The sequence below is a fragment of the Botrytis deweyae genome (genome assembly GCF_014898535.1).
Source record: "Botrytis deweyae strain B1 chromosome Unknown BDEW_012, whole genome shotgun sequence".
Lineage (NCBI taxonomy): Eukaryota > Fungi > Ascomycota > Leotiomycetes > Helotiales > Sclerotiniaceae > Botrytis > Botrytis deweyae.
Genome location: NW_024066219.1, coordinates 966744 through 994231, shown reverse-complemented (window position 1 = coordinate 994231; position 27488 = coordinate 966744). Strand labels below are relative to the sequence as shown.

The window sequence follows — 27488 nt, the reverse complement described above, 5'->3', positions numbered from 1 at the left end:
GCTCTATTTTGATATTCACTTTTTCCAATGCTCTGCTCATTGCTCATCCAGAGCCTCACTTTGAATAATTCTCGTGGTCTCGAACCCTATCTGATGGTTCTGCTTTCCGAATCCCAAGCTTCTATTCCAAGTATAGGGCTTGACAGTTAATATTTACTGAGAACAAACCTATCTATATTTGATCTCAATGTATAAATTCACAGTTTCTGCCAAGACAAATAAAATACATGAAGACTAGTTGATGGTTATCAAAGTCTTATGTAACGACACATGCACAGATTTATAGACATAAGCTGAGATGCATAAGATAGTAGGACGGGAATTCTCCCGAACCGAACCTTAAGTTTTGCGCTTTTCGCGCCTGCCATTCCAACTGAGTCTTCAAATTCATCATGCCAAGACGCTGGAATCATCAAACTAAGAGTGTCATCGAGTAAAACCTGTGCATGAAAGATTTCAGGATTAACAAGCGGCGTCGGTTTATAGAAGCACGGAGAGAAACTGTTGATAGGAAGTGAGAAGCAACTTGAGACGCAGCAAGAAATGCAACAGACAGATTGGCAGGAAAGTAAATATTGGAGGCAGAGCCGCGCAGGAGACAGCAAAAAGAGGAAGAGTAGTCACTGGTGCACATGCAGCGTGAAGTAAAAGAGTGAACCGATCAAAAAATAAAGCAGAACATGGAAGAGAAATTGAAATTTCCGAGATAGGACAGCGGGAGTATTCTCCTTGAAATCAAGAGGTAAACCTGGTACGCGAAACTGATCCTGCTCATGTCGCTTGGACTAGTCTTTTAGACAGAGATGATTGTATTCGGGTGGTACGTATATCGAGAGGGTCTCCGAGAAGGATGAGGTGCGTTGCAAAGATGATGCTAGTGCCATTACTGAGAGTTAACGTTTCGCAATTCTGAAGTCCTCGAAGGAAATACGTGCAATTGTAAAGTCGGAAGAATTGCAAAAGTGGTGTCGAATGAAGGAAGCAGAGAGTAACTAACAAGATTCTTTTTATAATCTTTCTTGTTGGCCCTATAAGAATGTTATCGTTGTAGTGATGGGGGGCTAAAATTTTAAATGATATACTGAAAAAGCTGTGTTTTTGAAGTACTAGTCTGTACGGGTCTGAAAATATATATCGGATATAAGAAAAGAGTCAACCGAAAATCAAATCAGTGATGGACTTTTCCTATCGAAAAGCGTGTGATGAGCCAGTGCATCTCCTATCTATCTTCGAGGGAGAGACATTAGAGGAAAGCGCGAGGAACGAGTCCTCATTGTGCTTTTACTTTCTGTTTCTATCACTCTTTCCTCTCCCAATTTCTCCTGTTTTCCTCTCTATTTACTTCGCATCTTTCAAACCAGGCTCTTATACTCGAAAATCAAATTAACAACATTCAATTATCCAAAAAGCATTCTTCAACCGTTGGAAACCAGTTTAGTATACATGTTATATAATTTTACACATCGCTTTTGCACCTCCTATCCTTAATACTTGAGCATTCATCTCCCAATAACTCGACCGTCAATCAAAATACCGCAGCTCATTACTCTATTGAACGATATTCGACAGTCCATTCTTCACACCAAACCTCGTGCGAGTTATTACATACGCTTCCAAGCATTTTTTGAACTGATGACAAGGAATTCTGCACACTTGACCTGATCTTCAGATCCACTGCCGTCTCATAACGTCACGATATCTTTATCCAACTACAGCCAACAACATCATGGAAAATACACGTAAGAGGAAAAGTGTAAGATTTTCCGGAATAGATTCTGATTCTGAAGAGCCACCGTCTATGCCATTGGCACCAAGAATTGGAACCTCTCAAACTGTATCTAATTCTCAGACACCAAGGGTTGAAACCTCTCAAAATGCATCTAATTCTCAGACACCAAGGGCTGGCATATCTCAAGCTGGATCTAATCCTCAGACACCAAGGGTTGGAACCTCTCAAACTGCATCTAATTCTCAGACACCGAGGGTTGGCTTATCTCAAACTGTATCTAATTCTCAGATACCAAGGGCTGGCATATCTCAAACTGGATGTAATCCTCAGATACACCGAAGAATCGAAGCTGCACTTGCCTCAGTACATATTATGGACCCGGTTCCACTTGAACGCCGACGCCACAGACGTATGAGAGTGCGAGAAACGATGGAATCGACAAATGGACCTTGGGACAAAGAAAGAGAGGAATTAATTGCATACGCGAATAAGCTAGCAAGGTTTGAGTCTACAAGACTTCAGATAATCAGATCGAAGAAAGAGAATTTGACGGCGACAGAAGTGGAAGTCATTGAGGAATTGAAGCGTCAAGATGAGAGGAGAGCAAAGAGTGAGGAACGATGGGAAGAAGAATTGAAAAATAATTCGGGTCTGATCAAATCAGTCACGAAGATAAAGAGACGTAACTCAATTAGAAAAACTCTCAAGCAAGAAAAAATTGCTTACGAGGCTGTCAAAGATAATCTCAAAACGCAAGCGAGAGATGCTGAATGCGAAGTCGACAGAGAATATTTGCGGAAAAAAGAGATGGATTATGAAATCAAGAGATTATGGGAAGCTGAAGCGACTAGATGGGAGATGGAGCTGGAGATCCCAACCCTTCTGAGAAAGTCTGGACTCCCGACAGAAGAGCGGGACTATTTGAATATCTCTATAGGTAATTCTTATGTACATAAAAGGTGGTGTATGGCTGGTCCAGTTGATAGGGAGCCGTGGTCTTATCGTAACAATGAACGCAAAATGGTATGTGAGGATTGTAGGGCTGATGAAATTTGGAATAACAGAATGCAGGAGAGCTCAGAATTGCCGGGTACTCCACTTCAGGTTGTCAATCCACTTGTATAAGCGTGTGGGCGTTATGATGTAGTATTTTTTGCCTCAGCAGCGTGCTCATAGAGAAGTTGGCTAGCGAAATATAAAAATAACTTCAACTTTATCAAGTATTCATAATCCCTGCAATAGTATTTTTTTACCGCAGATTTTGATTGCAAGACTGAAATCATTGATAACCTTGAAAGCTCGCTAGTGATCTCATGGGCCTTGACAAGAGTTCAGTTTTAACGAGGAATGGACTAACACTCTAGCAACTTAAACTTGTTCCTTCGAAGCTTCTACTCTCTCCATACTCTGTACTTCAATACATAAGTTTCAGATCCCATCGCAATTTCTTCTTGCATGACACTATCCATTGAAGGAATCGATGTTGTTCAGTTAAAATTGCTTGAAGATCCTATTCAGTGATATCGCAAGAATGGACTTGAGAAAGGCATCCGAAGACTGGTTTGATCATTTTGTTGTTGATGATGATGGAATATACAGCTAGGTGAATGATCAATGTACGACGTCTGAGGAGCAACGAGGTTATGATCTTGGACTTGGGGAATCAGTGTGGTGATAGGAGGGAGGAAGTTCGATATAGCGGGTACGGATATAGAGCTGGTGATAAATATTTTTGGGTGTGTTGGGTCGAGGATAAGTTCCGGGGTGGTGTTGCTGCTGCACTCTGTTGCTTCCTGCTGATCCGACATTGGGCATTTCGGGGATGGAGATAAGGCTTTCGGAGATGATGATGTGGGACCTTTTGCTCTTTTTTTGACCTTGTCCTTCTGGACATCGCTTCTTCCACTTCTCTTGGCCTTTCTCTTCCTTTTTTTGCTCTCCGTTCTCGACACATACTTTCTGGGCTTTTCCGATCCCAGAGTACCGATAACATTGGAACTTTCTCTCGCATCGTAACCAACTGACTTCGACGTATTTGTGGGCCCTTACACTCATCAGCTTTATATCCTGCCCCAGAACTCCATCAATCCACCCCCTCCCACAAAGAAAAGAATAACTCACCATCAACACCCCAATCCTCCCCAGCTCCACCTAATCTCCCACAAACACACCCTTCAAGTTCATGTGCACAACTCTGCATCGGACGACCTGGCTTGCGTACCAAAACCAGCAGTCGATTGGTATGCGTACATTTTGTTGCTCTATGCCCGCGGATACATGGTTCGCTGTTGATTCTTGGATCAGTTGAATGAAGGTAAATAATAGGAAGGTAGAGAGATAGTTGCAGAGAAAATGGATGCGGGAAAGCAAAGAAAAAGTGGGGATACCAGGAGTATTTTTTGGAATCGACGACGGGCATGTTGATCGGGTGCGGTGAGATTCGAGAACAGGGAGTTGTGCTTCAATGAGTATAGATTACTGATCTACTCATGATAGTTTCGGACGATTTTCGCGAGCCGAATATGACTCAGTCGTATTGCGGGCAACAAATAGTTTCAATGAGTAGAGAACAACAACAAAGTGTAGCTAATCCAGGAAAGAAATCTCCACCCATAAATTTTATGTTCTTTAAACCAACACCCACTCCGAATCATCATACCTACTAAGATATAACACCCATCCAAAATTCCACATACAGCCCACACTACACGCAGACGCGTGTACTTACTTTCTCACCTCCTCTCCAGAATCATCGATTACTAAGAAACCTTCTCAACTCCCTCATCACTCTCCCATTATCAACCCATCTCACCAATCCATCTCATCCATCCAACTAACAAGTCAAGTATCCATCCAGCAAGCTATACATTTAGTATACCCAATATGCAAGCCAAGCATACTATGAAAGTGAGCACATTAGCGCAACTTTAGCTGCGCGAATTTGAGCGCATTTTCGACGATTGGGGAATTTCCTATCAGGGGATTGAGAGACGTTGTAGATAGGTAAGTAGGTATGTAGCAGTACTATTACTTTCATCGATAGTTCCAGAGCGAATGTGAGATTTTTCATAATAGTTAATATTGCCACATGACACAGGTCGCTCTGATTAATCGGAATCTGGAAAATTGAGACATTGGACCCCGATTTATTTGATAGTTATGTGTTTGTCGTGTTTGCGCACATTTGAGCAGTATGTAGGTAGCGAGGTACGAGGAGATCCTAACTGTTGATCATAAAATGGATTGAAAATGAGAAAGGACGTATCATACCATATCTTGCATAAAACTGCTCCTGACTTCTCCGATACACTTTGCGTTTCGATACAGCAGGCGGTGATTTGGGTCAAATTCTCGAGGCGATTGAGAATTTCAAAATGAATATGGATATGGATATGGACATGAGTATGGAAATGGATATGTCATCCAGCACTGCGAACACATCTCTATCCCACACTCCCTGTAAGATGTCTGTGAGTCCCTCCACGTCTCCTTCGTATCTCCATCACATTTCCATACATTCGGCAACTTCAAAAGGCCTACTACCATACTAAATTAGCCCACCCTAGATGCTCCTCAACTTCCACACCACATCAACCTGCTACCTCCACCCCTCCCTCCAAGTCCACACCTCCATTCAATTCCTCCTCGTCTGTCTCTTTTCCTTCCTCCTCCCTATACTCCTCGAAACAACCCGTCGTTACCAACGTACCTACGATCGGTATCTGCGTTCCAAGAACGCACATCGTGCACAGCAGAAGTCCCTTGAGACAGCAGACGAAGACGGAGAGGACAAGCTTCTCCTCGGACATAATGACAATCCAAAACGAGCAGATAAAGCTGGAATATTGGAGTGGAAATGGATGCGCATTCCACGGATTTCAATTGAGGTCTGGGAGCAAGTTTCAAGAGCAGGGATTCATGGCCTGCAATTTGCGATTTCTTATACGATGATGATGATGTGGATGTATAGTAACGGTAAGACTTTTTAAAATCTCATCATCCTAATGCCGCCCAGTTCCACTAAAACACCTTACTCGCGGAGCCCATACTAATTGCAAAAGGATATATCATAATCTGCATCCTACTGGGTGCAATGACGGGATTCGGAATGTTCACGCGTGATGTGCTGGAGGTTTCTGGTTATAAACATTTAGAAGAGGGGTAAGTTTGTATCCTTCGAATATGAATATACTTTGCTGGGTATTCGAAACGTAACTAACAATTGATATAGTGAGAATGATGGGAGAGGAGAGAGTTGTTGTTAGATCGGGAAGAGAGAACTTTGGATAGGTTATTTGGAAAGATGAAATGACGGTAAAGTGACTGATGAGATTGAGATTCGGAGAGACTGGGCAAGGAAAGCAGTCGGCAAGAAGTCGAAGAGGGGACAAAGTCTTATTGAATAAGGAGTGCATATCTAAGTGTACATCAATTTATGTCTCCCTGTATCGACTCTACCTACCCATCACACGGGGTGCTGGAAATACCAAGACTAGCTGGAATAGTGATGATTGTTTCTCTTTCAGAACAGATCCTCATGTGGATGCAGATGCCGATTCTCATAAAGTTTGATTCTTGTGGTGGTTGCAAGATGCTGTGGGTAGAGAAGTGTCCCATGAGCCTCAATTTTGAGGACTGTATTCGACGAAACCATATTTCCCAATTTAAATCCCATAATCCAATTTCACATTCCCATTTCGAATGACGCTAAAGTTCAAAAATTGATTTCAAGTAATGACTTTTTATGTCGTGTATCTTGAATTAATTAGGAGGCTTCCCCCTCCTCGTTTGCTACAGGTTCGACGATCTGAGGTGCGGCTTCGTTACTACTTGGGACTGCTCCGCCATACATGTTGGCCAATCGTTCTTGCTCCTTCTTCTCACGTAATGCCTCAGTCTCTCGTCGCATTCTCTCCATATTCCATGCATCATCTTCATTATCATCGCCTTCATCCTCATCTCCACTGGCTTCCCAATCTCCCTTCTCGAACATAGCACGACCGGTAGCTTCTTTGGCAAGTCTAGCTTGTTCTTCACCAGCCTTCTTGTCCATACGCTCGGCTTTCCATTTAGCAAATGTCTCTGGCGTGACTGGTGTTAATGTGCCAGTAAGCTTGTGTCGTTCAGACTCAAGGAAATCCTCAAGGGTAAGTGTCTTTAGAGGTGATTTATCCATAAGAGCCTTTTCTGCAGCACGTTGTTCTTTGGTTTTGAGGACGAATCTGGATACTGGTTAGTGATTGCACAAATAATTGAATAGAGCAATGTAACATACCCTGGCGGTAACTTATGTTGGTACATACACTTGTCCCCTCCATTTGGACATGTCCAAAACCAACCATATTTTCCCTCCTCTACAGCATCGATAAAGAATTTGCAAACTTTCTCCGTTGTAGTCTTTTGATTTCCCTTTTTCGATAATACAACGGAGCGCAGTTTCTCCTCGTCCCAATCATCTGAAGTTTCCTCCTTTCTTTTCTCTGCTTCTGCCTCTCTGGGATCTTGCGCAAGATCGATTTTTGTTGATTTGCGCTCAATGTTAAGGTCGTGTGAGAATTTACACTTCCTACCCTTCTCACAATGGCCCTTCTTATAAAATTGACAGAGAACTGTTTTGGGATCGACACCAAATGGGACTTTCTGAACTTGTACAGGCTTGAATAATTCAGCTGCCTCTTTCTTCGCCGCTTCTGATGCTATCTTTTCTCGTTCTCGCTGTTCTTTCTCGGCTTGTCGTCTCTTTTCATCGGGAGTGCCTCCAGCTTTATACGAAGTTTGCATTCGCTCGATTTGTTTTTGCGCCTGGGCTCCCTTCTTGTTTTTCATTCCAAAAGTCTTGTCTGCCACTGTGGCCGGTGCCTTTTTAGGCTGATCCGGCTGGCCTTTTCCCTTCTTTGGTGGCATTTTGTCGGATTGTTGATCAAGACTCTGTGTATTGTATAGATGACTGATTCAATCGATAATCAGGTACGCACCAGACTCAATGGAAGGGTATCGATATGCGGAAAAGACTGTGTTTGTATTCTCCTGATGTGGGACTAAAGAAATAGTACGGAGTAGTAATTTTTAGACCGGTGATGAAATCAAAATCAAAATCATCATAATCAAGGACTTGATTGATCTTGGTGGGGTTAAAATTTAATGGCTACTTTAGCGAATGGGGCTAGTAGGGGAGTGAAGCTTGGACTTTGGCTCCATCAAGCTGGCCTTACATGAAAGCCGCGAAGCTGTTGCGACACGAACGATCTGACTTGCTTGAATCAACAACCTCAAAGTCAATCACAATTAAGTACAATTGATGTAGATATCGAAGCTTCGTGGTATGTTCCCCTCAAATCTATTGTTTGTTGATTGAAAGGAAAGAAATTCTAATAGTTATTTAGTCTACTCATCGTCTCTCTCTCTTTAAGACCTTACGTGGCCTCCTTCAATACTCTTCCCGAATCGCAATTCGCATAACAATTATACAAGATGATTTCGGACGATGAACTTTACCGCCTCGCGATCTTCCTTGGCTCAGCTGCAATGCTTTTGATCGTCCTCTACCACATTCTCGAAATCAACTCGGTGGAAGAGCCCAAATCAGACAGCAAAGTTAGCTCCACTTCCACATCTCAAGACAGCAAAGCAAACGTGGCAGGAAGATGATTGGAGAGGATAGTTTTGATTTGAGAGGATGACTGCTTCTGCCATAGAGCAGGATATATGTGGCTATAGGGAAACTGGGACTGAAAGGTGACTGTGTATGACATATTTCCACAACTCTCTGGGCATTTGTACTTTCTGGAGTTTTATGGGCGGACCGCTGGACAGATGTTGCTAGAAAGCTATGGAAAACCATGCGGAAAATTCTTGGGCGTTTCATTTCATACTTTGACCCTCCTACTCATAGAGCCAATGTATCGAATCTATTACAAGGTTGTACTGAGCTGCATTTTTGCGCGCTGTATTCAATACATGGGTTTCAAATATGAATCGAGGATTGTTCTGGTAACTGGAGAATTGGTCGATTGAGTAGGAAACCGAGTGCTTATTTGAGTGAATTGCGATATCAAGAAGGGACAGGATATTCCAAGGTTCGAGGAAATAGCATCGAAACCTGTTTGGAGCAGTCCCAATTTCGCTGTACTAAATTGATCTTCGTGTATGAAGATATGAATAAGGTCCTACATACCGTATCCACCTATACTGTAACAATGTATCTGTCTCTTATTCACCAGGTACCCGTAGCCAGTACATGATTGACTGCCTGCAACCCGTCAACCTGTCGAATCGAATCAAACTTCAAAGTCATATGTGGAAATGTGATCAAGAAATCATCCAAAGGTTCTGGTAGAAAGAATTCACTTTGGGCACAGATTGGAAGCTACGCTACCTCGCTACTTGAACTAAGCTCAAATTGGTTAGAGAAGTCATGTGTTGAGAGAAATGATGACTCAACCATGGACTAGCGTCAAATCGTGTCGCAAAGTAAACTCAGCCTCCTTCCTTCCAACTCCTTTCAAGAACAAACAAATACTTCGGACACTTTCGACATAATCCATCGACAACTCGAACTTCAACAACTTTCTATTCATAACTTTTTAAATCCACAAGTTCTTCAAAGAAGTTAACTTTATTAATCTGCGACTCTATCCAGCTTTGGATAATCGCAAATTACCCTTGCCATAATAACAACACCTTCAGGCGCGTCTTCAGCCATAGCCTGATCCTCATAGAACGCATTTCAGCGCATCAGAAATCAAAGTCAGCTAGCTTCTTTCCCATCTTCGAAATTTATTGATCAATTCATACTCGGTCAATACTTTTTCTACATTATTTGATCCTAACGTTACGAACAATAATCAGCCAATTTCTCACTTCCCAACCCAAAAAACTTCACAATGTCTTCTGATAAACTCGGTCAATCTCTCGATGAGATCCTTGCTACTCAAAGAGCATCAGGCACTGGACGTGGTGGACGTGGCGGCGGTCGTCGTGGTGGACGTGCTCCAGGTGGTCGCAACGCCACTGCAGCTCCAGTCGGAGGTGTATCCAAGAGCAAGAAGCCAGTTAAGGGTGCAGTAAAGCCTGCTCCAGCTGGTCCCTCGGGAGGAAACGCCCCATCTCGTATTGTGGTTAGCAACTTGGTATGTCTATCTCATCACATCTTACTCGAGGCTCAACTGCTAACGACTTTTACGTCAGCCATATGATGTGACAGAACAACAGATTAAGGTATGTTGCCGTTAAGGTCTATGGCCTTGAAGGAACTTTTATCGATATTTTTATACGCCTCTTCTTGATTCGTCGAAGTGGTTAAGGCCTTGACCATACGAGGACCTATCCCTATTACCCATCACAAAGTCTTTCTTCATACCTTTGCTCGCAAATCGCTTGATGCATTGGTAGGATTGAAGTTAAGCTCGTCAGATTGCATAAGACCAATAATTCTTCAGGATGCCTGGCAAGCTCCTGATTTCGAACTTGGCGCAGGCGAACGATGGTGTAAATTGATGACTGGCATGCCATTGCATGGCAAGAATAATGGAGAGTTCAGAGGGGTGAAGGCAAGACAGAAAGACCCAGCGAGCAGAGTGGTTGAGCAAACACAGCGCAGCAAAGCACATCACAGCACAGCTTTCATCTTTTTGGGCGTTTGTTCCGAGACGGTGCTCTTCATTTCATGGAGAAGCAGTCGCACCTATCTTGTGTTTATGAGTTATGGAGTTTATGATTCTTTGACGTGCTGCACCTGAACATCTCTCACACAGAGACGCGTCGATGGGATACGACAATCAATATTACCGATTGAGCATGTTGACTGTTCCTCAATTTGAGTCGATTGAATTTGTTCTTCAGACAAGCATACTGATAGTATCACTAACGCTGATCGCTCGCTCGCTGGCTGTTTTCCATGGAGGTGTCGGAACGGAAATCCTTTTGGAATATCGCGAATGCCCTTTTTCTATGTGGACTGCCGACTTCGAAGAAAGTTCCTGCCGTGCATCTTTCTCAGTAACTAATACCATGTGTTTTCAATGATTAGGAATACTTTCACGAAGCCAAATTGCACACCAAGATCGTTCAACTAGTTTATGGTCCAAATGGAACTAGCCGTGGCGAAGCCAATATCACCTTCCATCGTCAAGGTGATGCTGCCGCTGCTGTATCCAAGCTTAACGGTGTCAAGGTTGACAACAGATCATTGAGGGTAATTTTTATCACTAGTCATCGTACTCAAGTTCATTCACTTACTATCAATAGGTTCAACTTCTCGTTGATGCCGAGGCCGCCAGCATTATGGAGGAGAAGCTTGCTAAGAGACTTACGGACCGAATTACAAGCGCGCCAAAATCGCAACCAAAATCTGCTGTTTTTTCAAACAAGCCAAACAGCAAGGATCAAGCTGGGAAGCGAGGAGGAAAGAGAGGCTCCCGTGGTGGTGCCGGTGCCACTAATGCTCGCCCAGCTAAGAAGAAGACTGCTGAAGAACTCGATTTGGAGATGGCCGATTACTGGGAGAGCGGAAACGCCGCGAATGCAGAGACCGGTACCGATGCTCAAGCTACAAATGCTGCTGCTGAGCCAGCTACCAATGGAGACGCAAACATGGATGACGAGATCTTGGTAGGTGTCAACATCTCTTCATTTGAATCATAGCATGCTAACTTTGTTACAGTAAAAATGCTCTCAACTGTCTGTAGAGATATTTACGAGAATGAAGCACCATATTGAGAATACTTCCACACCCTGCACCAACTTCCCTCTTTACGCTTATGTCGATTGTATTATTGCTACTTCCTCATGCTTTCTTTCTGCGATTTTCTAGCTGGGGTTTCTTTTCTACAGATGGGTGGGGTGGTTGGGGCATAGGAGTGAAGTGGAGGAATGACCAATGAGTTCCACAAATAATGGTTTTATGATGAGAGCGAGGATGGGTCGCTCACCTTCCAAATTGTATTCGAGCAATAGCGTCACAGAAATGGATATTTTCCTTTAAGCATTCTTGCTTTGGCAGCTTTTTCTCTCCAATGTTTGTTTTCCAGATCATAAACTACTTAGATGAAATCAATACATTGGCTGTACACTTAACTATAACATCGTTGAATTCTATTCCATGTCTTTTTTCCAACCTCGTGCAGCACTTTAGATGAGTCTCTAAAATAAGATTCAGACATCTAAGTTTACATGACATCGATACACATTCAGTGCTTCCTCCACGACGATGAGTCTAGGTATGGGGTGCTGGGCCTAAAACATTCATGATTGGTATCTTATCGGTAGGTACTAGGTGTTAGTACATGTGTGTGGTTGTGTGACTGTATGGAGCAGGCATGCGTCCTTGTTCGACGAGATGAATGAATACGTGAATTGATGGGTAGGGTTGGGATATGTAGGTTTTTTTTGGTGAGTTTTGACTTTTGAGTGGGAATTTGTAAGGCTGAGATGTGCTGGGTTGTGATGTTTGGGGTGGGAGTGTTCGGGATTGCAGTGGAAATTCATGTCTTGATGGGGGTGAAGAGATGTGCTGGGGATTGAGAGATGATGATTGGGTGGTTTTTGTGTATATAGGTAGGTGTTTTTTTACTTTATATTGGTGTGTTTGTAAATTGGGAGGTGGATTAGAGTTATTTTTGCGGGAGGTGAGTTGATTAGTTGATGTCTAGAGTTTGATTTGTGGGAGAGCGTGATTTAGTATGTATGCAATGTGGTGAGATTAGAGGTGGATTGGTGGGGGACTAGGAAGACGAAGAGAGGGAGAGAGGGGGGAGGAGAATTTGTGAGTTGAGGGCTTAATGTGGTTTGGATGTGCTGGGGTAGGTGAGTGGGAGTTTTGGGGAATGGGAATGGATTGAGGGAAAAGGGAATTTTTGGATGGAGGTTTCGGGGTTGAAGAAGAGGGGGGCATGAGATGTTATGGGAGGGTGTTAGTGCATGGGGGACATGAGGAGAGGAGTGAGATTGGACTTGTGATGGCTTCTGGTATGTGATATCATATGAGAGGAGACTTCGTTTCGGGTGTTTTGGGGGTGGAAATTTGTGATGCTTGAGGTGTGTGGGTGGTACTATGAAGTAAGTCCTGCAATGTGTGGTAGAAGAGGATAGAGGTCATGGTATAGAAGGTCGGATCTTGGGGGTCTATTTTGATTCTTGAAAGACGGGGTGATATGAGTGGGGAGAGAATGGGTGGTTGTTTTGCTCAATAGAGAATGAGCGGTTGGTGGATTAGAAGTTTGGAATAGCATGTGTAACATGTATACTGGAAAAGTAAAATGCGAGGGCACTAAAATTGGTGAAAATGATATGATAGTTGCGATTCATTGATCAAAGCGGAATCATCAGAGATAAAATTGTGTGTGAATAAACCGCGGACTAGGTGTGAAATATAGAGTGTGGCGTATGGGATCGTGAATCAGTGGCAGGGTGTAAGCTCTGCACTGTGGATCATTACTGTTATATGAGGTGCTCGATCTAGTTAGATAGTATCAGTATTGAAGTCGGTGACTACAAGACTTGATCGTCCAATGTTCACCAGCAAACCTGTGAGTACATTAATGACTGTTCATTCCAAGATCTCCTGTCGATTCACAAATTTATGTGCACTGCCTTATGCTCAAGTCTTTTTCCACACCCCCTTCGCGCTTTTTTTCTCCCATCAATCTTCAAACAGAAAATATCCAAAACCAAAACGATAATATACATACCAAACATCCTGACTACAAGCTGTTCGCAGTCCGCAACCTTTACCCAAGACTATCAAGTTGTCCTATTCCGACTTATTCATTCGATCCCCTCGACAGCATTACCACTCGATTCAATCATACGATCCTCGATTATTTCTAGAAATCCATCTTCTCGAGAACATCAAATTCTTCAAGGGCGTCATAGCTCAATACAAAAATTATAAGCCGTTCCGATTGTGTATATGCTTTTTAAAAAGGCATAGATAGACACAAGCGAATTTCGATCATACGTCGAGAAACAACAAAACACGCCAACTCAAATAGTCCTATTTCGAATCAAATTTGCATCGCTTCTCATTGTCACCTTGACGTGCCAATACGATTTGAATCAGCAAATCTTAGTTCGTCATGCCATATAATCTAGGAGAGGGAATATGGCAACCAGCTGATTATGCACCTGACGAAAAGTGCCTTTTGACAAGCTCTCAAAAGAGGCGTAACTTGGGAAAATGGTTATCAAGTAGAACACCGAAAGATAAAGAAAGATACAGACTGGAGAAGAAACAAGAAGATTGTGAAAGGACTGAATTGGAAACATTAAGGGGGGAAAGCGAGAAAAATAGAAAGAACAGAGCAAGAAGTCGCGAGAGCGCCCGTGAGAAGATTGAGAGGAAGCGAGGAACGCCGTGGGATAGGGAGAGAAAGGACTTGGACGAGGCAATACGGACTTGGATACGAGAAGAAGTACTTGAAAAGGAACAAGAAGTTGAGAATGAGAAGCAATGGAATAGAAACTTGAGGTTTGCGACATGCTTTCGTGGAGATAAATCTTCGGAAAAAATTCAAGCGTATATGAAATTGGAGCAGGAGGCTGAAAGAAAGGCGAACGAAAAGGAGAGAGCCCGGAGGAAGCAAGAGAGGATTGCAAAGTTTGAAGCAATGGTGAAGGCAGAGGCAGATCGTTGGACAGAGGAGTTGGACCTAGCCAACGCAGCTAGAGTTTATCCTTATGACGAGACTTCTGAGGACAGAATCGATCTTGTCCATAGACATGGCTGTATGCCAAAAACCTATACTTCTACCTCCAGAAATCAAGAATGTGCAGATTGCAGGGAAGATGAAGCTGCAGCAATGAGGATATACTGGCAAGAAAGGTGGGAGATGGAGAGGAGACTACATCAACGGAACACTTAGTATAATTCTAGTTGACCATCATGCTCGACGTAGCGGTGGATGTTTGATGGTGGATGTTTGATGTATTTTTAACCTAAGAATACTCTCCTTTCAGGGAGAAAGACTGGGAGCTTATCTTCCAATAATAGAGCGTGACTTTCAAATCATAACTTCCCCTTTTTCTTTGGTTAATCGTGCAGAAGAGGATATCCGTTTGATTGGTAAGAAAGCCAGCATGAGACGCAGATTGAGGTGTCGTTCCTTCCACATGTAAACAAACATACATACATTAAAAGTCCGTGCACCGATGGCCTACACTAGCCTTGAGCTCACCCTGGCCAGCCTTGTGTTCACCGAAGGTATTCTATACATTCAACTTCTACAATCCGCTATGAACGCGATGAAATGTTAACATGGCTCTAACTTCTGTATGTCAATTCTTCCATCTCGTTTGGAAAACACTAACAAAGTGCAGTGGAAAACGTTCGATTTCTTCGAGGTCAGCCAAGTCAAACCGCCGGATGATGAGAGTAAATCCTTCTTCGAGAACAACGAAATAAGCTGCGTATGCTCCGGTTCCGAGAATCTCTTCATAGGGAGCTATGATGGAATTGTGCGAATCTTATCCTCGAACTTCAAGATCCTGCGAACATTCCAAGCACACGATGTTGGGTCGATAACTCATATGAAACAAGTGGAAGGCACATCGTTGCTGGTTACAATAGCTGTGCGTGTCAACGTAGGGTGATACAACATCAAGAACTGATGTATTTTAGGAAGATTTATCAAATGAACCGATTCTGAAAGTATGGGCATTGGACAAACCTGTGAAGAAGACAGGCTTGCCGACATGTCAATCGAGTTTGAGTATCCAAAATGGGCGGAAACAGTTTCCTGTCAGTGGCATCTCCGCAGATGTGGATCGATCGCTAATTCAACCCAGATCTCTGCATTTACCGCAATGGATGATCTTTCACAATTGGCTGTGGGATTCGGAAATGGTGCAGTGACCGTTATAAGAGGAGATTTGATCCATGATAGAGGAGCGAAGCAAAGAACAGTACACGAATCCGAGGAACCGATTACCGGACTTTCATTTCGAGAAGAAGAACGACTTGTTAATTTGTACATCGCCACGACTTCCCGTCTCGTGAAGCTCGTCATTTCAGGAAGAGCGCATAATCAATCAGCAAGACCGGTCGAAGATTCTGGATGTGGTGTGGGATGCATGACGGTGGATAAAAAGAATAGTGATATATTAGTAGTCCGAGATGATGCTATCTATTACTATAGAGTCGACGGTCGAAATTCGTGTTATGGTTATGATGGCCCAAAAAGCCTGGTAGCAGTTTATGGGGATTATGTTGCGATAGTCTCTCCCCCCGCAACATCAAGTGCGACGAAATCCAGTGCCATTCGGCGGTTTGGTGGGGCTCATGCAGATGATTTATTCAACACGTCGACATTCACCTTATTGGATACAGATCTAAAATTTGTGGCCCACTCGGAGTCATTAGTTTCGCAAGTCAAAGACTTGTTTATGATTTGGGGCGATTTATTTACGTTGACACAAGATGGAAAGGTTGGTAGTATTGGTCGATATCTTGATGCAAGCTAACAATATAATAGATACATCGTTATCATGAGAAGCCGTTACAACAGAGACTTGAGACTCTGTACCAAAGAAATCTCTACGTTCACGCAATCAATTTGGCTCAAAAGGCTGGTATGGACTCTAAGCAGCAAAACATGATTTTCAGAAAATCGGGGGACTTCTTATATCAAAAAGGAGACTACGATGGCGCCATGCAACAATATCTGAAAGCGATTGATAGCACTGAACCATCACAGGTTATCCGAAAAGTATGTCGCACTTGTGAATTCTTGTTAGGCTGTGGCTAATTTACTTAGTATCTTGATACTCAACGTATTCATAATCTGATTGAATATCTCGAAGAGCTTCATGAACACCACAAAGCAACAGCTGATCATACCACTTTACTTTTGAATTGCTATGCGAAATTAAAAGATATTGATAAACTGGAGAAGTTCATTAAATCTCCAGGTGATCTGAAATTTGACCTCGAAACCGCCATTACAATGTGCAGACAAGGTGGTTACTATGAGCAAGCTGCTTACCTTGCGAAAAAGCATGGCGAACATGAGTTAGTAGTGGATATCTTGATAGAAGACTCGAAACGATATCCGGAAGCTCTACAATATATCTGGCGATTAGACCCTGATGCTGTAAGATTATTCACGTCATGACTACAAAATATACTGACTTCATTAATAGGCTTATCCAATTCTCATGAAATATGCTAGAGTTCTTTTGGGGCATTGCCCGAAAGACACAACTCAAGTCTTCATTGACTACTACACAGGAAGCTACAGGCCAATGAAAGACGTTGTTATCACTTCGGAAGCCCCTGTACAGCATGCTGGGTATGCGGCTGGTGCCGCGGGTGCCGCTGTCAATGCTGTTGCAAACATGAGGGATTTGATTCCACTCCCTTTCATGAACAATTCGACTATTTCTTCACCTGCCACTGTAGGCAATGTTAATGCTACACCAGCCGACGGCCAAGTAACTGAAGATCTTGAACCACCGCCACCGGCTTACAGCCCGCCGCAACCAAGGACTGCGTTCTCTTCTTTCGTTGATCATCCTGAGGAATTCATAGTATTCTTGGAAGCATGTCTCAAAGAGCCGGGCCTGAAAGAACGCGATAAGATTGATCTGTATACGACCCTGTTCGAGATGTACCTACATAAATCGAATGAAAAGAATGGGCGTGATCGCGAAGAATGGGAAGGTAAAGCGAAAAAGCTTATCGAGGGTGAAGATATTCCCATTGATATTTCTAACGTACTTTTACTTTCCCATCTCTCGGACTTCAAGGATGGTACTACGCTTGTTCGTGAACAAGCTGGTCTACGTTTCGATATCTTCCGATCATATGCTGCTGCAAAGGACACTCGCGGTGCTATCAAAGCTTTACGAAAGTATGGCCCCGAAGAGCCTCAGTTATATCCAGCAGCCCTTGCATATTTTACATCAGACCCAAGAATTCTCGAAGAAGCTGGGGACGAATTGGACGCAGTATTGGAAAAGATCGACGCCGATGGACTTATGGCACCTTTACAGGTGATTCAAACATTAAGTACCAATGCGGTAGCAACCATGGGTATGGTAAAAACCTACCTCCAACAGACAATCGAACGTGAACGCAAAGAAATCGCCACCAATCGTCGTACTATCACTTCATATCGTACAGATACGGAAAGCAAACGTCAAGAAATCAACGAACTTTCGTCCAAGCCTCAAACTTTCAACGCCACACGCTGTTCTTTCTGCAGCACACAACTAGATCTTCCCACGGTCCATTTTCTTTGCAAACATAGTTTCCATCAACGATGTCTCAAAAATGATGACGAAGGAAATGTGGAAGGAGACTGCCCAACTTGTAAAAAGGAAAATGACACGATTAAGGCAATCAGGAGAGGCCAGGAAGAGACAGCTGAGAGGCATGATTTGTTCTTGGATATGCTTGGTAGGAGTGGAGATAAGTTTGGGATGGTGGCGGAGTTTTTTGGTAGGGGGGTTATGGAAGTTCCGGGGGTGGAGTGAAGGAGGGATGAGAGATGAATCGAAAAGGGGGTGGAGAAATTGTAGATAGGATGGAGTGGCATAAGATGACATAATAGGTTTGGTTGATATTAATACGAAAGAAATAATCTTTCTTCTATATCCATCAATATGCCATCTCTTATTTTGATTCTATCTACTTGTCGATGTGTCTGTAATTTTCACTTCAAACTTTTTGGGTGCCAAGGTAGTACCAGAATTCCATGCTTGGAACGCTGATCTCTAGAGCTTAGTGCAATAGAGGCAGACAATCAAGCTTGTTTCATCTTGTGTGGCTTGATAAATATCAAAGTTCGATTGTTGCATGACTGAATTTCAGCCACAAAGTCTAAAGCTTGGATTCTTGATGGGTGAAGGTCAGTGCTAAGCTAGGACTGTGTCTAAAGTATTGCTAGTTGGGATGCTGTGGCTAGTAAGGGGGAGTAATCTATTTTTAAAACTCATAATGGCGTAATTGAACGCTTGATGCGTATGATTATGATGGAGTCGATGATCTTTTTTTTTGGCTGAGTTGGGATTGCTTGGTATGTGTGGTGATGAAAAGAGGAGAAAAGTTTATGTTGGATTTGGTAGGTGTGGATACCAAAGATGATGATTAAATGAACGGGAGTGAGTGATTTTGATTGTTAGTTTGGAGGATAGTTGTTGTCCTAAATTCGTGTTGTTAGGGGAAAGATGATGGATGTATCACCTCGGTTGTAATTCGAGTTTCTTTGAGCTGGTCCTGCTCTGCTGGAAAGGGGAAAGGATCGACTGCTTCGTCCGGGGTTTTTTGAGAAGAAAGATATTCTTTCTCCCAGCTCCCACGCTTGTCCCTGGATGTAACTAAAACTTATCCACTAAGAGGAGAAAGTGACTAGCAAAAGTTTTGTTGCACATCTACATTCGTATTCTTACGGGGGTATCCTGACAAGTGGAGGATCAGTATATCGAAGTCTACAAGCCGGTACTGATAGCTCCCTTGCTAATATTGTTAAGTGCGACCAGTAAATTTATTATCATCCACTGATAGCTTTGAGATGGAATGGTATCGCTTTTGTTGCGTATCTGTGATTGAATTTGTGGGGGTATCCTGACATCTTTGGAAATAGTGAGATAGTTGGTGTGGTTAATGTTGGTTATTTGAAGGTAGAGTTCGCTCTAGAGAGTAGGAAAACCTTTTTATTTCTGAAGTTTCTTGGCAAGGAGGAAGGAAATGTATTTTTACGTCTTCTCGCGCTCAGGCCGGTGAGAGATGAGTCCAGGGTGAAAGATAGATAGAAGTAAATTCAATAGATTGAATGAAACCAGTCGGTCAGGTTGGTGATTGATTTAAAGAAATTCAAATACAGAGGAATGAATGAAGGGAGGGAATAGGAGGATGAGAAAAGAGAGAGTAGGGTTTTGGAGGAAATATCAAATGGCTTGAACTCTATCTCCTGATAAAAAAGTACGACCAGGGTCTGGAACGAATGTTAGAAAAGATAATTCAAGCTCATTCTTTCTTCCCTATGTTATTAATTCCTTCTCATTTCCCCAGGCAAAGTTACCGTGGAAGAATTACATTTCTAATTAACAGTATATTGGTGATGTCAAAGCCTAAGATTATGTATCTTACTTCATTAAACTCACTTTACTAACCGAACACTCTACGACCAACAAACTAACTTCCTATCATAGAATTTCATTTCTAAAAAGTTTTGTTGCAGATCTGAATCATACCCCAAAAGGAATAGAGCATATAAATTGATTAGCGTTTGAGAAATCTCAATCCGATAGACTGAGAATAAGGACTTCTAGTTCATGAGATAGGGGTAAAGCTAGAAACATTGAAACTCTTGAATTTAAGTATTTAGTGAATATGTTGCATATATGCATACTACCCGATGAAGTTAGCTCTATGAAACGATGAAATGGGAGACTTCAACCGAGATGAGAGAGGCAGCTAGAGGCAGAAGTCACAATCGAGGCGGGGCCCTAGGTTAATCTAGAGGGAAATTCTGTGGTTTGTTGCATATCTGCATACTACTCCATTAAGTTAGTTCCGTGAGACGATGAATTGGAATATTTTGACTGGTTGAGAGGGGAACCTAGAGATAGAAGTCACAGTCGAGGCGGGAGCTCGGTTAGTTTGGTTTTAGGTTCAATCTAGAGAAAGATTCTGGGGTTTGTTTCATCTCTGGATCAGAAATAAAGGTGTTGGTATGATAAGTAAATCTAATGGTATGGTGTTGGTATGGTGTTGGTGTGGTTCTAGGGCATCTTTTGGGAATTGTTGCTTGTCTGGATAAGAGATAAGGGAATTGGTATGATGAGTGTCTTTATTAGTGTGATCTTCGTGTGGTTCTTGGGACATATTCAAGGAATCGTTGCTTGTCTGGATAAGACATAAGAGGCCTAGTGAGATCTAGGGGGGAAGAGCAAAAGTTCTCAGTGTAGGTATCTAAATATCTGGAAAGCGACAAGGGGATTGGACTACCGTAAAACGCTTGGGGAAAAAATTATATCTAGTCTCGGTAAAACAATCTTACTCGGTAAAGTGATCTTGGCCCTGGTGCGAAAAGTCATCTAGTCTCACAGATATACTTACTTAGCACATCACGCTAGCACTAGTGAGGTAATGACATCAGATAAAGTAATGTCAAAAAGAAAAGCCACCTGTCACCTGTCACCTGTCTTCAATCATCCATCATCTGTAATTCTTCATGATGACCGTAACCTCTCGTTCACCCTCCATTACTAATTTGTTACAACTGGATGATTTGAAGCCTACGACAATTGATAAAATTCACAATCTCGAATGACTGAAACACTAGATAAAAATAATACATGCCGAAGGTATACTTTGCTTCGAGTCTCGGTGTATACTTTTCCCTATTTTCAGAATGAGTTGATGGCCAAGTATGATCTTGAAACTTTGGCTTCCCTATTCTGACCACATTCCTTGTTTCTTCCCTAACTATCGAAGCCTAAAAATTTCCAATCCAGTCATACTCTATATTCTGCCCCAAGACGGACTAACTACTTAACTTTTACCCTAATATTTGATGATCACTTAGTACTTGCCGGCTATTAGAAAAATTCTGCCGACCACCCTAAGGTGGTCGGTAGCACCAACCCTGATCTATAGCAACCTTAATATAATAAAATTATTTTATAAATCAATAGTAAATCAACTATATAATATATAATATTAAATTTTAAAATAAATTGTAATTCTAATTAATTTTTTAATCAAGTATTCAATTTCTAATAATATGTAATTAATTAAGAATTATTATTATAATTCTTAGTAATTTGAAATATAATAAAATATAATATTTTTTTATTGAATTTGAAAAATGATATAATTATTTTTATTAATTTATAGATTTTAAATAATTAAATATATAGATTATCATTATGATTTTAATAATGTATTTTATTTAATTGAATATTTAATATTAGTTTATTATTATCTTTCTTTTTATCCTTAATCTAAATATTCTAAAAATCCTATTAATTATTACTAATTTTGATTTTCTTTTTATAAGATACTTTAAATAAATCTACCTTTCTTTTTTCTCAATTAGTCTTTTTAATTGTAATCTTTTTTTCTTTAATAATTTTTTATTAATTTATTATTTCCAATTATATTTTTTCACTAGCTTCTTTTATTTCTTTTTAAAACCTTTGTATTGTTTTTCAACCTCTTTTTTTATTCTTTTTATTTCCTTTTCTACAACTTTTTATATATTTATAATAACTTTATTCATTATTCTTTATATCTTTTTAATCTTTTTATATATATCCTTAATAATCTTTTTCTTTACCTTTCTAATCTTATTTCATTCCCTTTATACTTTATCTAACTTTCATTAAAAGATTTTATTAATAATAGCTATTAATTTCTTTATTTTTTAAAATTCTATTTCTATTATTTCCTTATTCTATTCCTTTATCTATTTTAAATCTTATCTAATAATTATAACCTTTCTATTATTTATAGGTTTTATATATCTATTCTCATTATTTTTATATAAAAATAATAAACTACTACCCCATTTATCTTATACACCTCTTTCTTTCAATTTACTAATTATCAGTTTACTCTATATACTTATTATTATAACTCCTTTTCGAAATTTATATAAAGAGTATTTACAAAAAAAAATAATAACTGATTTTTATATTTATTAATAAATTTATTATATTTAATAATACTTTTTGTAATATATAATATTATAAAAAAAACATCATTTTCAATCAAATTATACCATTTGTCAGGGAGCGACCACCTGACAGGGTTTATATAATAGATCCACTGTTTCGAATGCATTCGGAATACTCTGTTAGAGTAGATAATAGCAATGAATCAACTAGGTGTAATGTAGCACAAAGACTTTTCATTAATCCTTCTAAACTATGAAAATTCTACAATTTATAATTGTGCGCGGGTTGGCGTCGGCCCGAAGTAGCCCCGCAGGGGCTACTCACGTGCCCTCGCCAGCCCTTACACGGATTGACCGTGACAGAGCCCCCCATATTGCACGTCGCGTCCCGAGACGTGTATGTTTACCTCCCGAACTCGGCTCGTGTAACACAAGAAAATGGGACGCCGAGTGATCGCGTCCGTGCCGCATGCCAAAAGGAAGTAAGAACGCCATAAAGCCACAAACAATCAATAAACAACATTCCAACGCGTTCACCGCTCTCACTGGCAGATCACCAGGGGCTCTATAAGTTCCCTCCAATTTCCTGAGTTCGTTTCCCCTTCTAGCAGATCATTCTTTACTACCTTTTCACTAGTCCTTGTCTTATCATGGCTGCCCCTCAACCCATCGGCCCCCAGGCGATTGCGGCTCGGTCTGCAGTAGGTCCTGCTGGTTTGATTATCCCTACATGTCTTCGTTGCTCCAAGCGTATTGCGTCCTCTGCCCCCGAAGATTTCTGTCACTACGACAAGGGTCCTCACGCTAAGTGTAGCTACTGTCGTGCCCAGAAAAAGGTCTGCCAGTCGGTGCCTCCCCGATACATTCCCGACGTCAACTTGCTGTATCAAACCCAAGCTTTTTGGCAGGCTACTCCTGCTGGTAGTCAAGAGGAAGAGAACGCCGAGACTGTGATGGTACGTCGAAATGAGCGCTACGTCAGGAGTGTGGAGGCCTTTTTGCGAAAGGAGGATAAGCAGGGTGGTACTAAAAAGCCAGAGTCATTCGAGGCATTATCTCTGCTTGCCATAAAGAAGTTGGATCGAATAGGCGATCTCATGGAGCGCCTTGTGGACTCTTATCGAGCTGTCGTCGGTCACCCTTCGTCTCCCCATAGTGGTGCTCAGCTGACTTCTTTGGATTCTAGAATAATTTGCCTGCACTGGATGCCGCTGTTCCAGGCTCCGTCATGAGACTGGTAGCCGCAGTAGATTCGGATGATGAGGGCGACTTCATGGCTCCGGTTGTTCACCCCCGCGCTGTCAACGCCCCCGCCCCGCCCCCTGCTCCCCCAGGAGGTAAGGCTCCGGGTGCCGTGAACATGCTAGCTGGTTCGGAGGGCCGCATCCCCCCTCGTACCGACACTCAATCGTCGTCTCGCCCCCGTTCCCGCACTCGTTCCTCTATGCCCAAGAAGGATCGCCTTAGGTATCCTGATGAGTCCCTTTCTGATCTTAGTGGCGACGAAGAGGACGACCCTTTTCTCCACCAGGTTACCGGTGCCCCTCAACGTTCTGATGTTCCCCGTATTTCTAAAGGTGACATCAGTATTACCACCCCTCAGGCGAAGAAGCGTGCTGCCGGAGATTCGACAGCTTCTGCCCGTCGATCCGCCACCGGGAGCTCGGCCACCCAAGCCATCCTTCCTCCTCGTAAAGCTTCCCGTGCAGTTTCGAAACAAAAGGCAGCGTCGGTTGCTGCTGGTTCCCTCTCTGATTCTCGACGTCGGGACACTGGCGCTCCGCCAAAGGCTAAGGCTCCTCGCATGAGTCGTCCCGTCTACACTGGAGAGTCTGACGCCGTTGCGAGTTCTCCTGAAAGTGTTCGATCCCGCAAACGCCCGCGGGTTGCCGACAACCCGTCGACGGAGGTTCGAAAGTCCAGCGAGGCCCTTGTGAAAATGGAGGAGAAGGAAAGTGTGGATGAGGATGAAGTGGATATGCCTTCGGCGGATGAGGGTGAGCGAAGCGATAGCGATGTAGGTAATGCTATCTTTGGGGTTCTCCTCTCTACACCGGATCTTCTTGATGTGTAGGGTAGAAGGATTAATTCTTGCTATAGGACCCTCTCAACACGCTAATGTAGCGATGCCTTTACGACGGCGTCCTCGTGTTAGTCAAAGGCGTACTCTTGCTAGGGACGAGGCTTTATGGAAGGAATGGCGACAATCTCATCAGCCGAGTACCGACGAAGATTCAGATAATATCGACCCTGATACTCATGAATTGAAGCCTGAAGCATTCCAGAGACGTCAGGATGAGTTGGTGCGCTTGGCAGTAGCATGCGGTATGCCGGCGAGTGAAGGGTTGCGTCCTCGTTCTTATCAGGGTAGAAAGGAGTGGAGGGAGGAACGTCGCGAACAGCTTCGTATTGCTGGTGGTTCGCTTGTGGGTACGCAGCGGAACCCTATTGTCTTGTAGCTTTTTTCCTTTTTTCTTTTGAGCTGTGTATTGGTAGTTCTCTTCTTTTATTGTATTCTTCCAGTACTTCTTTCGCGTTGTCGAGATCGCGGGGGGCTTCCCACGTATCTTCCGCTGGTTGGTAGCCTTTCCATCGGACTAGGTATTGAACACCTCTGCCTCTCTTTCTATGTGCTATGATCTTCTCCACTTCGTGTTCCAAGTGATCGTCTATCTCCTCTGGTGGCGGTGGGTCAGCGGTACCCTGTCGTTCATGCCATGGTTCCAGTAGGGAAACGTGAAAGACATTGTGAATCTTATAGGTAGGTGGTAGCTTGAGTTCATATGCTTGACCACTGGTTTTTATACCTATTACTTGAAAAGGGCCTATGAACCTGTCCGAAAACTTCTTTTTGGGTCGAAGTTGCTTGATATTTCGGGTGCTTAGCATCACTTTGTCTCCGATGTTGTATCGCTGGGTTATCGTGCCATCTGTATCCTTTGACTTTCGGTCTATAGCTGCTTGCCACAGTTCTCTCAATTTTTCCCTTTCTTCATTGAGGGAGGCGATTCGCTCGCGTGCTGCTGGTGCCCTCCCTGTGGCATCGGCGTCCTCGCCGATGTAGTGGAATGTTGGTAGGAATCCGTACATCGCTTGGAATGGGCTTGTGTTTATTGTACTATGCCACGTAGCATTATAAGTGAACTCTGCGAGTGGTAGTAGTGAAGACCAATCGTCTTGTCGGTAATTAGAGTAACAACTGATATAGTGAATCAGGTTCTGGTTCTGTCGCTCCGTTTGCCCGTCGGTCTGAGGGTGGAACGCAGTAGACAACTTGCGTCGTATTCGCAGATAAAAAAGAAAACTACTCCAGAACTTGCTTGCGAACTGTGGTCCCCTATCTGACACGATACCTTCCGGTGCCCCGAAGTCCTTAAACACACTCTGCATCAGCGTTTGAGCGAGTTCCGGTGAGGTGATCGTTTTATTAACGGGTACGTATCGGGCAAGCTTCGTGAACCTGTCGACAACCACTAAAACCGCATCATACACATGCTTGCCCAATTTCGATGGGGGTAGATCTGTAATGAAATCCATAGTTATCTCTTTCCAAGGTCCATGGGGAATAGGGAGGGTCTGTAACTCGCCGTAGGGCTTATGCCTTTTGACAGCGGTACGCTGGCATACCGCGCATGTTTTAATATGCGTTTTTACATCCTTCCTCATTGAAGGCCAGAAGTATTTAGATCTCAAGATTTCTAAAGTTTTAGAGACACCCCAATGTCCACCCGTAGGGTCATCGTGATGGGCTTCCAAGATCTCTGCTCTCAAAGCAGAGTCTGGCGGTACGTAGGCGTTCCCATTGTGTCTAAGAAGCCCGTCGGCGCCCACCTGCCAAGGTGAGGCGACTCCAGCGGAGCGCAGTCTTTGATTCAGGTACTCTTTATTCTTTATAAAATCGTCATCCGCTTGGAGACGCAATAAAGCATTTCTCATCGTCTCTGATACTGGCTCGAATGCTGTTTCGTCTCCTGCTAAAACACAAGCTATCCGACGTGGTATCGACTGTTTGCAACCAGTTTCAACCAGTGAACACTTGAGTTCACGGAACGGTAGGCCACACCCTTCCCTTTGTAAGAGGCCTATGACGTTACGCAGGGGCTCCGTCTTCTTGACGGGGGAACTTTGAAACAGATTCATAATCATCGACCTATTCTTCAGTTTATTCTGAAGGGTCGGAAGCATATCATTTATACCGTCCGTATCGACAGCGTAATCAGGGCGGCGCGACGGCCCATCTGCGGGATTCAATCTTCCGGCCCTATATACTATCTCGAAATCATATGCAGCCAAAACCTCCGCCCACCTTGCTTGCCGGCCATTCAGGCTTTTCTTTGTCATGAAGTGCTGGAGGCTGTTGTGGTCCGACTTAACCACGACAGTATGTCGACTCCCTATCGCATAGTGGCGCCACTGTACGAAAGCGGTATATATTGCTAGTAATTCTTGATCATGAGTGAAATATCGTTGCTCCGCTGGACTCAGCTTCCTCGAATAGAACGCGATGGGGTGCCACCGTTGGATCGGTGCCTCTTTGGTTCCTTCCGAGAAGAGCTGTGACAACACGCAACCCAAAGCAAAGATCGACGCATCGGTTTCGATCATCATACGGAGTAAGGGGTCGAAATGCCGGAGAATAGGTGCCGATGTGAAGGCTTTCTTTAACGCTTCGAACGCCTTTTGTGCTTCGTCAGTCCACTTGAATTCGACCACCATCTCTCCTTTCTTCGTTCCCTTCAACAATGCGGTCATACCGTGAGCCACCGCCGAGTAGGCCCTGATAAACCGTCGGTAAAAGTTCGCGAAACCAAGAAACACCTGTACATCTCTAAGGCTATTGGGTATTGGCCATTCCACTATGGTCTGAATGCGGCCTGGTTCCATAGTAACGCCTGCGGGCGAAACGACGTATCCCAGGAATTCCACCTCATTGGTATAAAAGACGCACTTCTTTAGCTTTGCGTAGAGCTTGTATTCGATGAGTCGCGCGAGGACCTTTCGGACATCCGTCGTATGCGTGGCTCTATCTCTTGAGTAGATCAGAATATCATCAAGATACACCACACAGATGCTATCCGTCAAGCCGGACAAGGCTTGATTGATATATGTCTGAAATGTCGCAGGGGCATTGGTGAGGCCGA

General features: G+C 43.0%; 8 protein-coding genes across 8 annotated transcripts; 6 read left to right on the top strand and 2 right to left on the bottom strand.

Annotated features, from left to right (window-relative positions):
- Positions 1-1726: 1726 nt before the first annotated feature.
- On the top strand, positions 1727-2854 carry EAE98_006123 (uncharacterized protein; the record flags this gene model as incomplete). The annotated part of the gene is made up of 1 exon (XM_038953745.1): positions 1727-2854. The coding sequence occupies one exon, from the start codon at positions 1727-1729 to the stop codon at positions 2852-2854; it is 1128 nt and encodes a 375-aa protein (XP_038810140.1).
- A 389-nt stretch (positions 2855-3243) lies between these two features.
- EAE98_006122 (uncharacterized protein) lies at positions 3244-4148 on the bottom strand (the record flags this gene model as incomplete). The annotated part of the gene is made up of 2 exons (XM_038953744.1): positions 3244-3773; positions 3851-4148. 2 exons carry the CDS (start codon positions 4146-4148, stop codon positions 3244-3246), a joined length of 828 nt encoding a protein of 275 aa, XP_038810139.1.
- Positions 4149-5103: 955 nt separating this feature from the next.
- On the top strand, positions 5104-5994 carry EAE98_006121 (uncharacterized protein; the record flags this gene model as incomplete). The annotated part of the gene is made up of 4 exons (XM_038953743.1): positions 5104-5199; positions 5296-5704; positions 5791-5890; positions 5961-5994. 4 exons carry the CDS (start codon positions 5104-5106, stop codon positions 5992-5994), a joined length of 639 nt encoding a protein of 212 aa, XP_038810138.1.
- A 500-nt stretch (positions 5995-6494) lies between these two features.
- On the bottom strand, positions 6495-7633 carry EAE98_006120 (uncharacterized protein; the record flags this gene model as incomplete). The annotated part of the gene is made up of 2 exons (XM_038953742.1): positions 6495-6951; positions 7005-7633. The coding sequence occupies 2 exons, from the start codon at positions 7631-7633 to the stop codon at positions 6495-6497; spliced, it is 1086 nt and encodes a 361-aa protein (XP_038810137.1).
- Positions 7634-7672: 39 nt separating this feature from the next.
- EAE98_006119 (uncharacterized protein) lies at positions 7673-8188 on the top strand (the record flags this gene model as incomplete). The annotated part of the gene is made up of 3 exons (XM_038953741.1): positions 7673-7696; positions 7949-8049; positions 8113-8188. 3 exons carry the CDS (start codon positions 7673-7675, stop codon positions 8186-8188), a joined length of 201 nt encoding a protein of 66 aa, XP_038810136.1.
- Positions 8189-9612: 1424 nt separating this feature from the next.
- On the top strand, positions 9613-11393 carry EAE98_006118 (uncharacterized protein; the record flags this gene model as incomplete). Its single annotated transcript, XM_038953740.1, has 5 exons — positions 9613-9858; positions 9917-9946; positions 10758-10922; positions 10976-11338; positions 11391-11393. 5 exons carry the CDS (start codon positions 9613-9615, stop codon positions 11391-11393), a joined length of 807 nt encoding a protein of 268 aa, XP_038810135.1.
- Positions 11394-13803: 2410 nt separating this feature from the next.
- Positions 13804-14604, top strand: EAE98_006117 (uncharacterized protein; the record flags this gene model as incomplete). Its single annotated transcript, XM_038953739.1, has 2 exons — positions 13804-14549; positions 14601-14604. 2 exons carry the CDS (start codon positions 13804-13806, stop codon positions 14602-14604), a joined length of 750 nt encoding a protein of 249 aa, XP_038810134.1.
- A 377-nt stretch (positions 14605-14981) lies between these two features.
- EAE98_006116 (uncharacterized protein) lies at positions 14982-18199 on the top strand (the record flags this gene model as incomplete). Its single annotated transcript, XM_038953738.1, has 7 exons — positions 14982-14996; positions 15044-15295; positions 15345-15464; positions 15512-16150; positions 16198-16431; positions 16480-16815; positions 16865-18199. 7 exons carry the CDS (start codon positions 14982-14984, stop codon positions 18197-18199), a joined length of 2931 nt encoding a protein of 976 aa, XP_038810133.1.
- Between the last annotated feature and the right edge of the window lie 9289 nt (positions 18200-27488).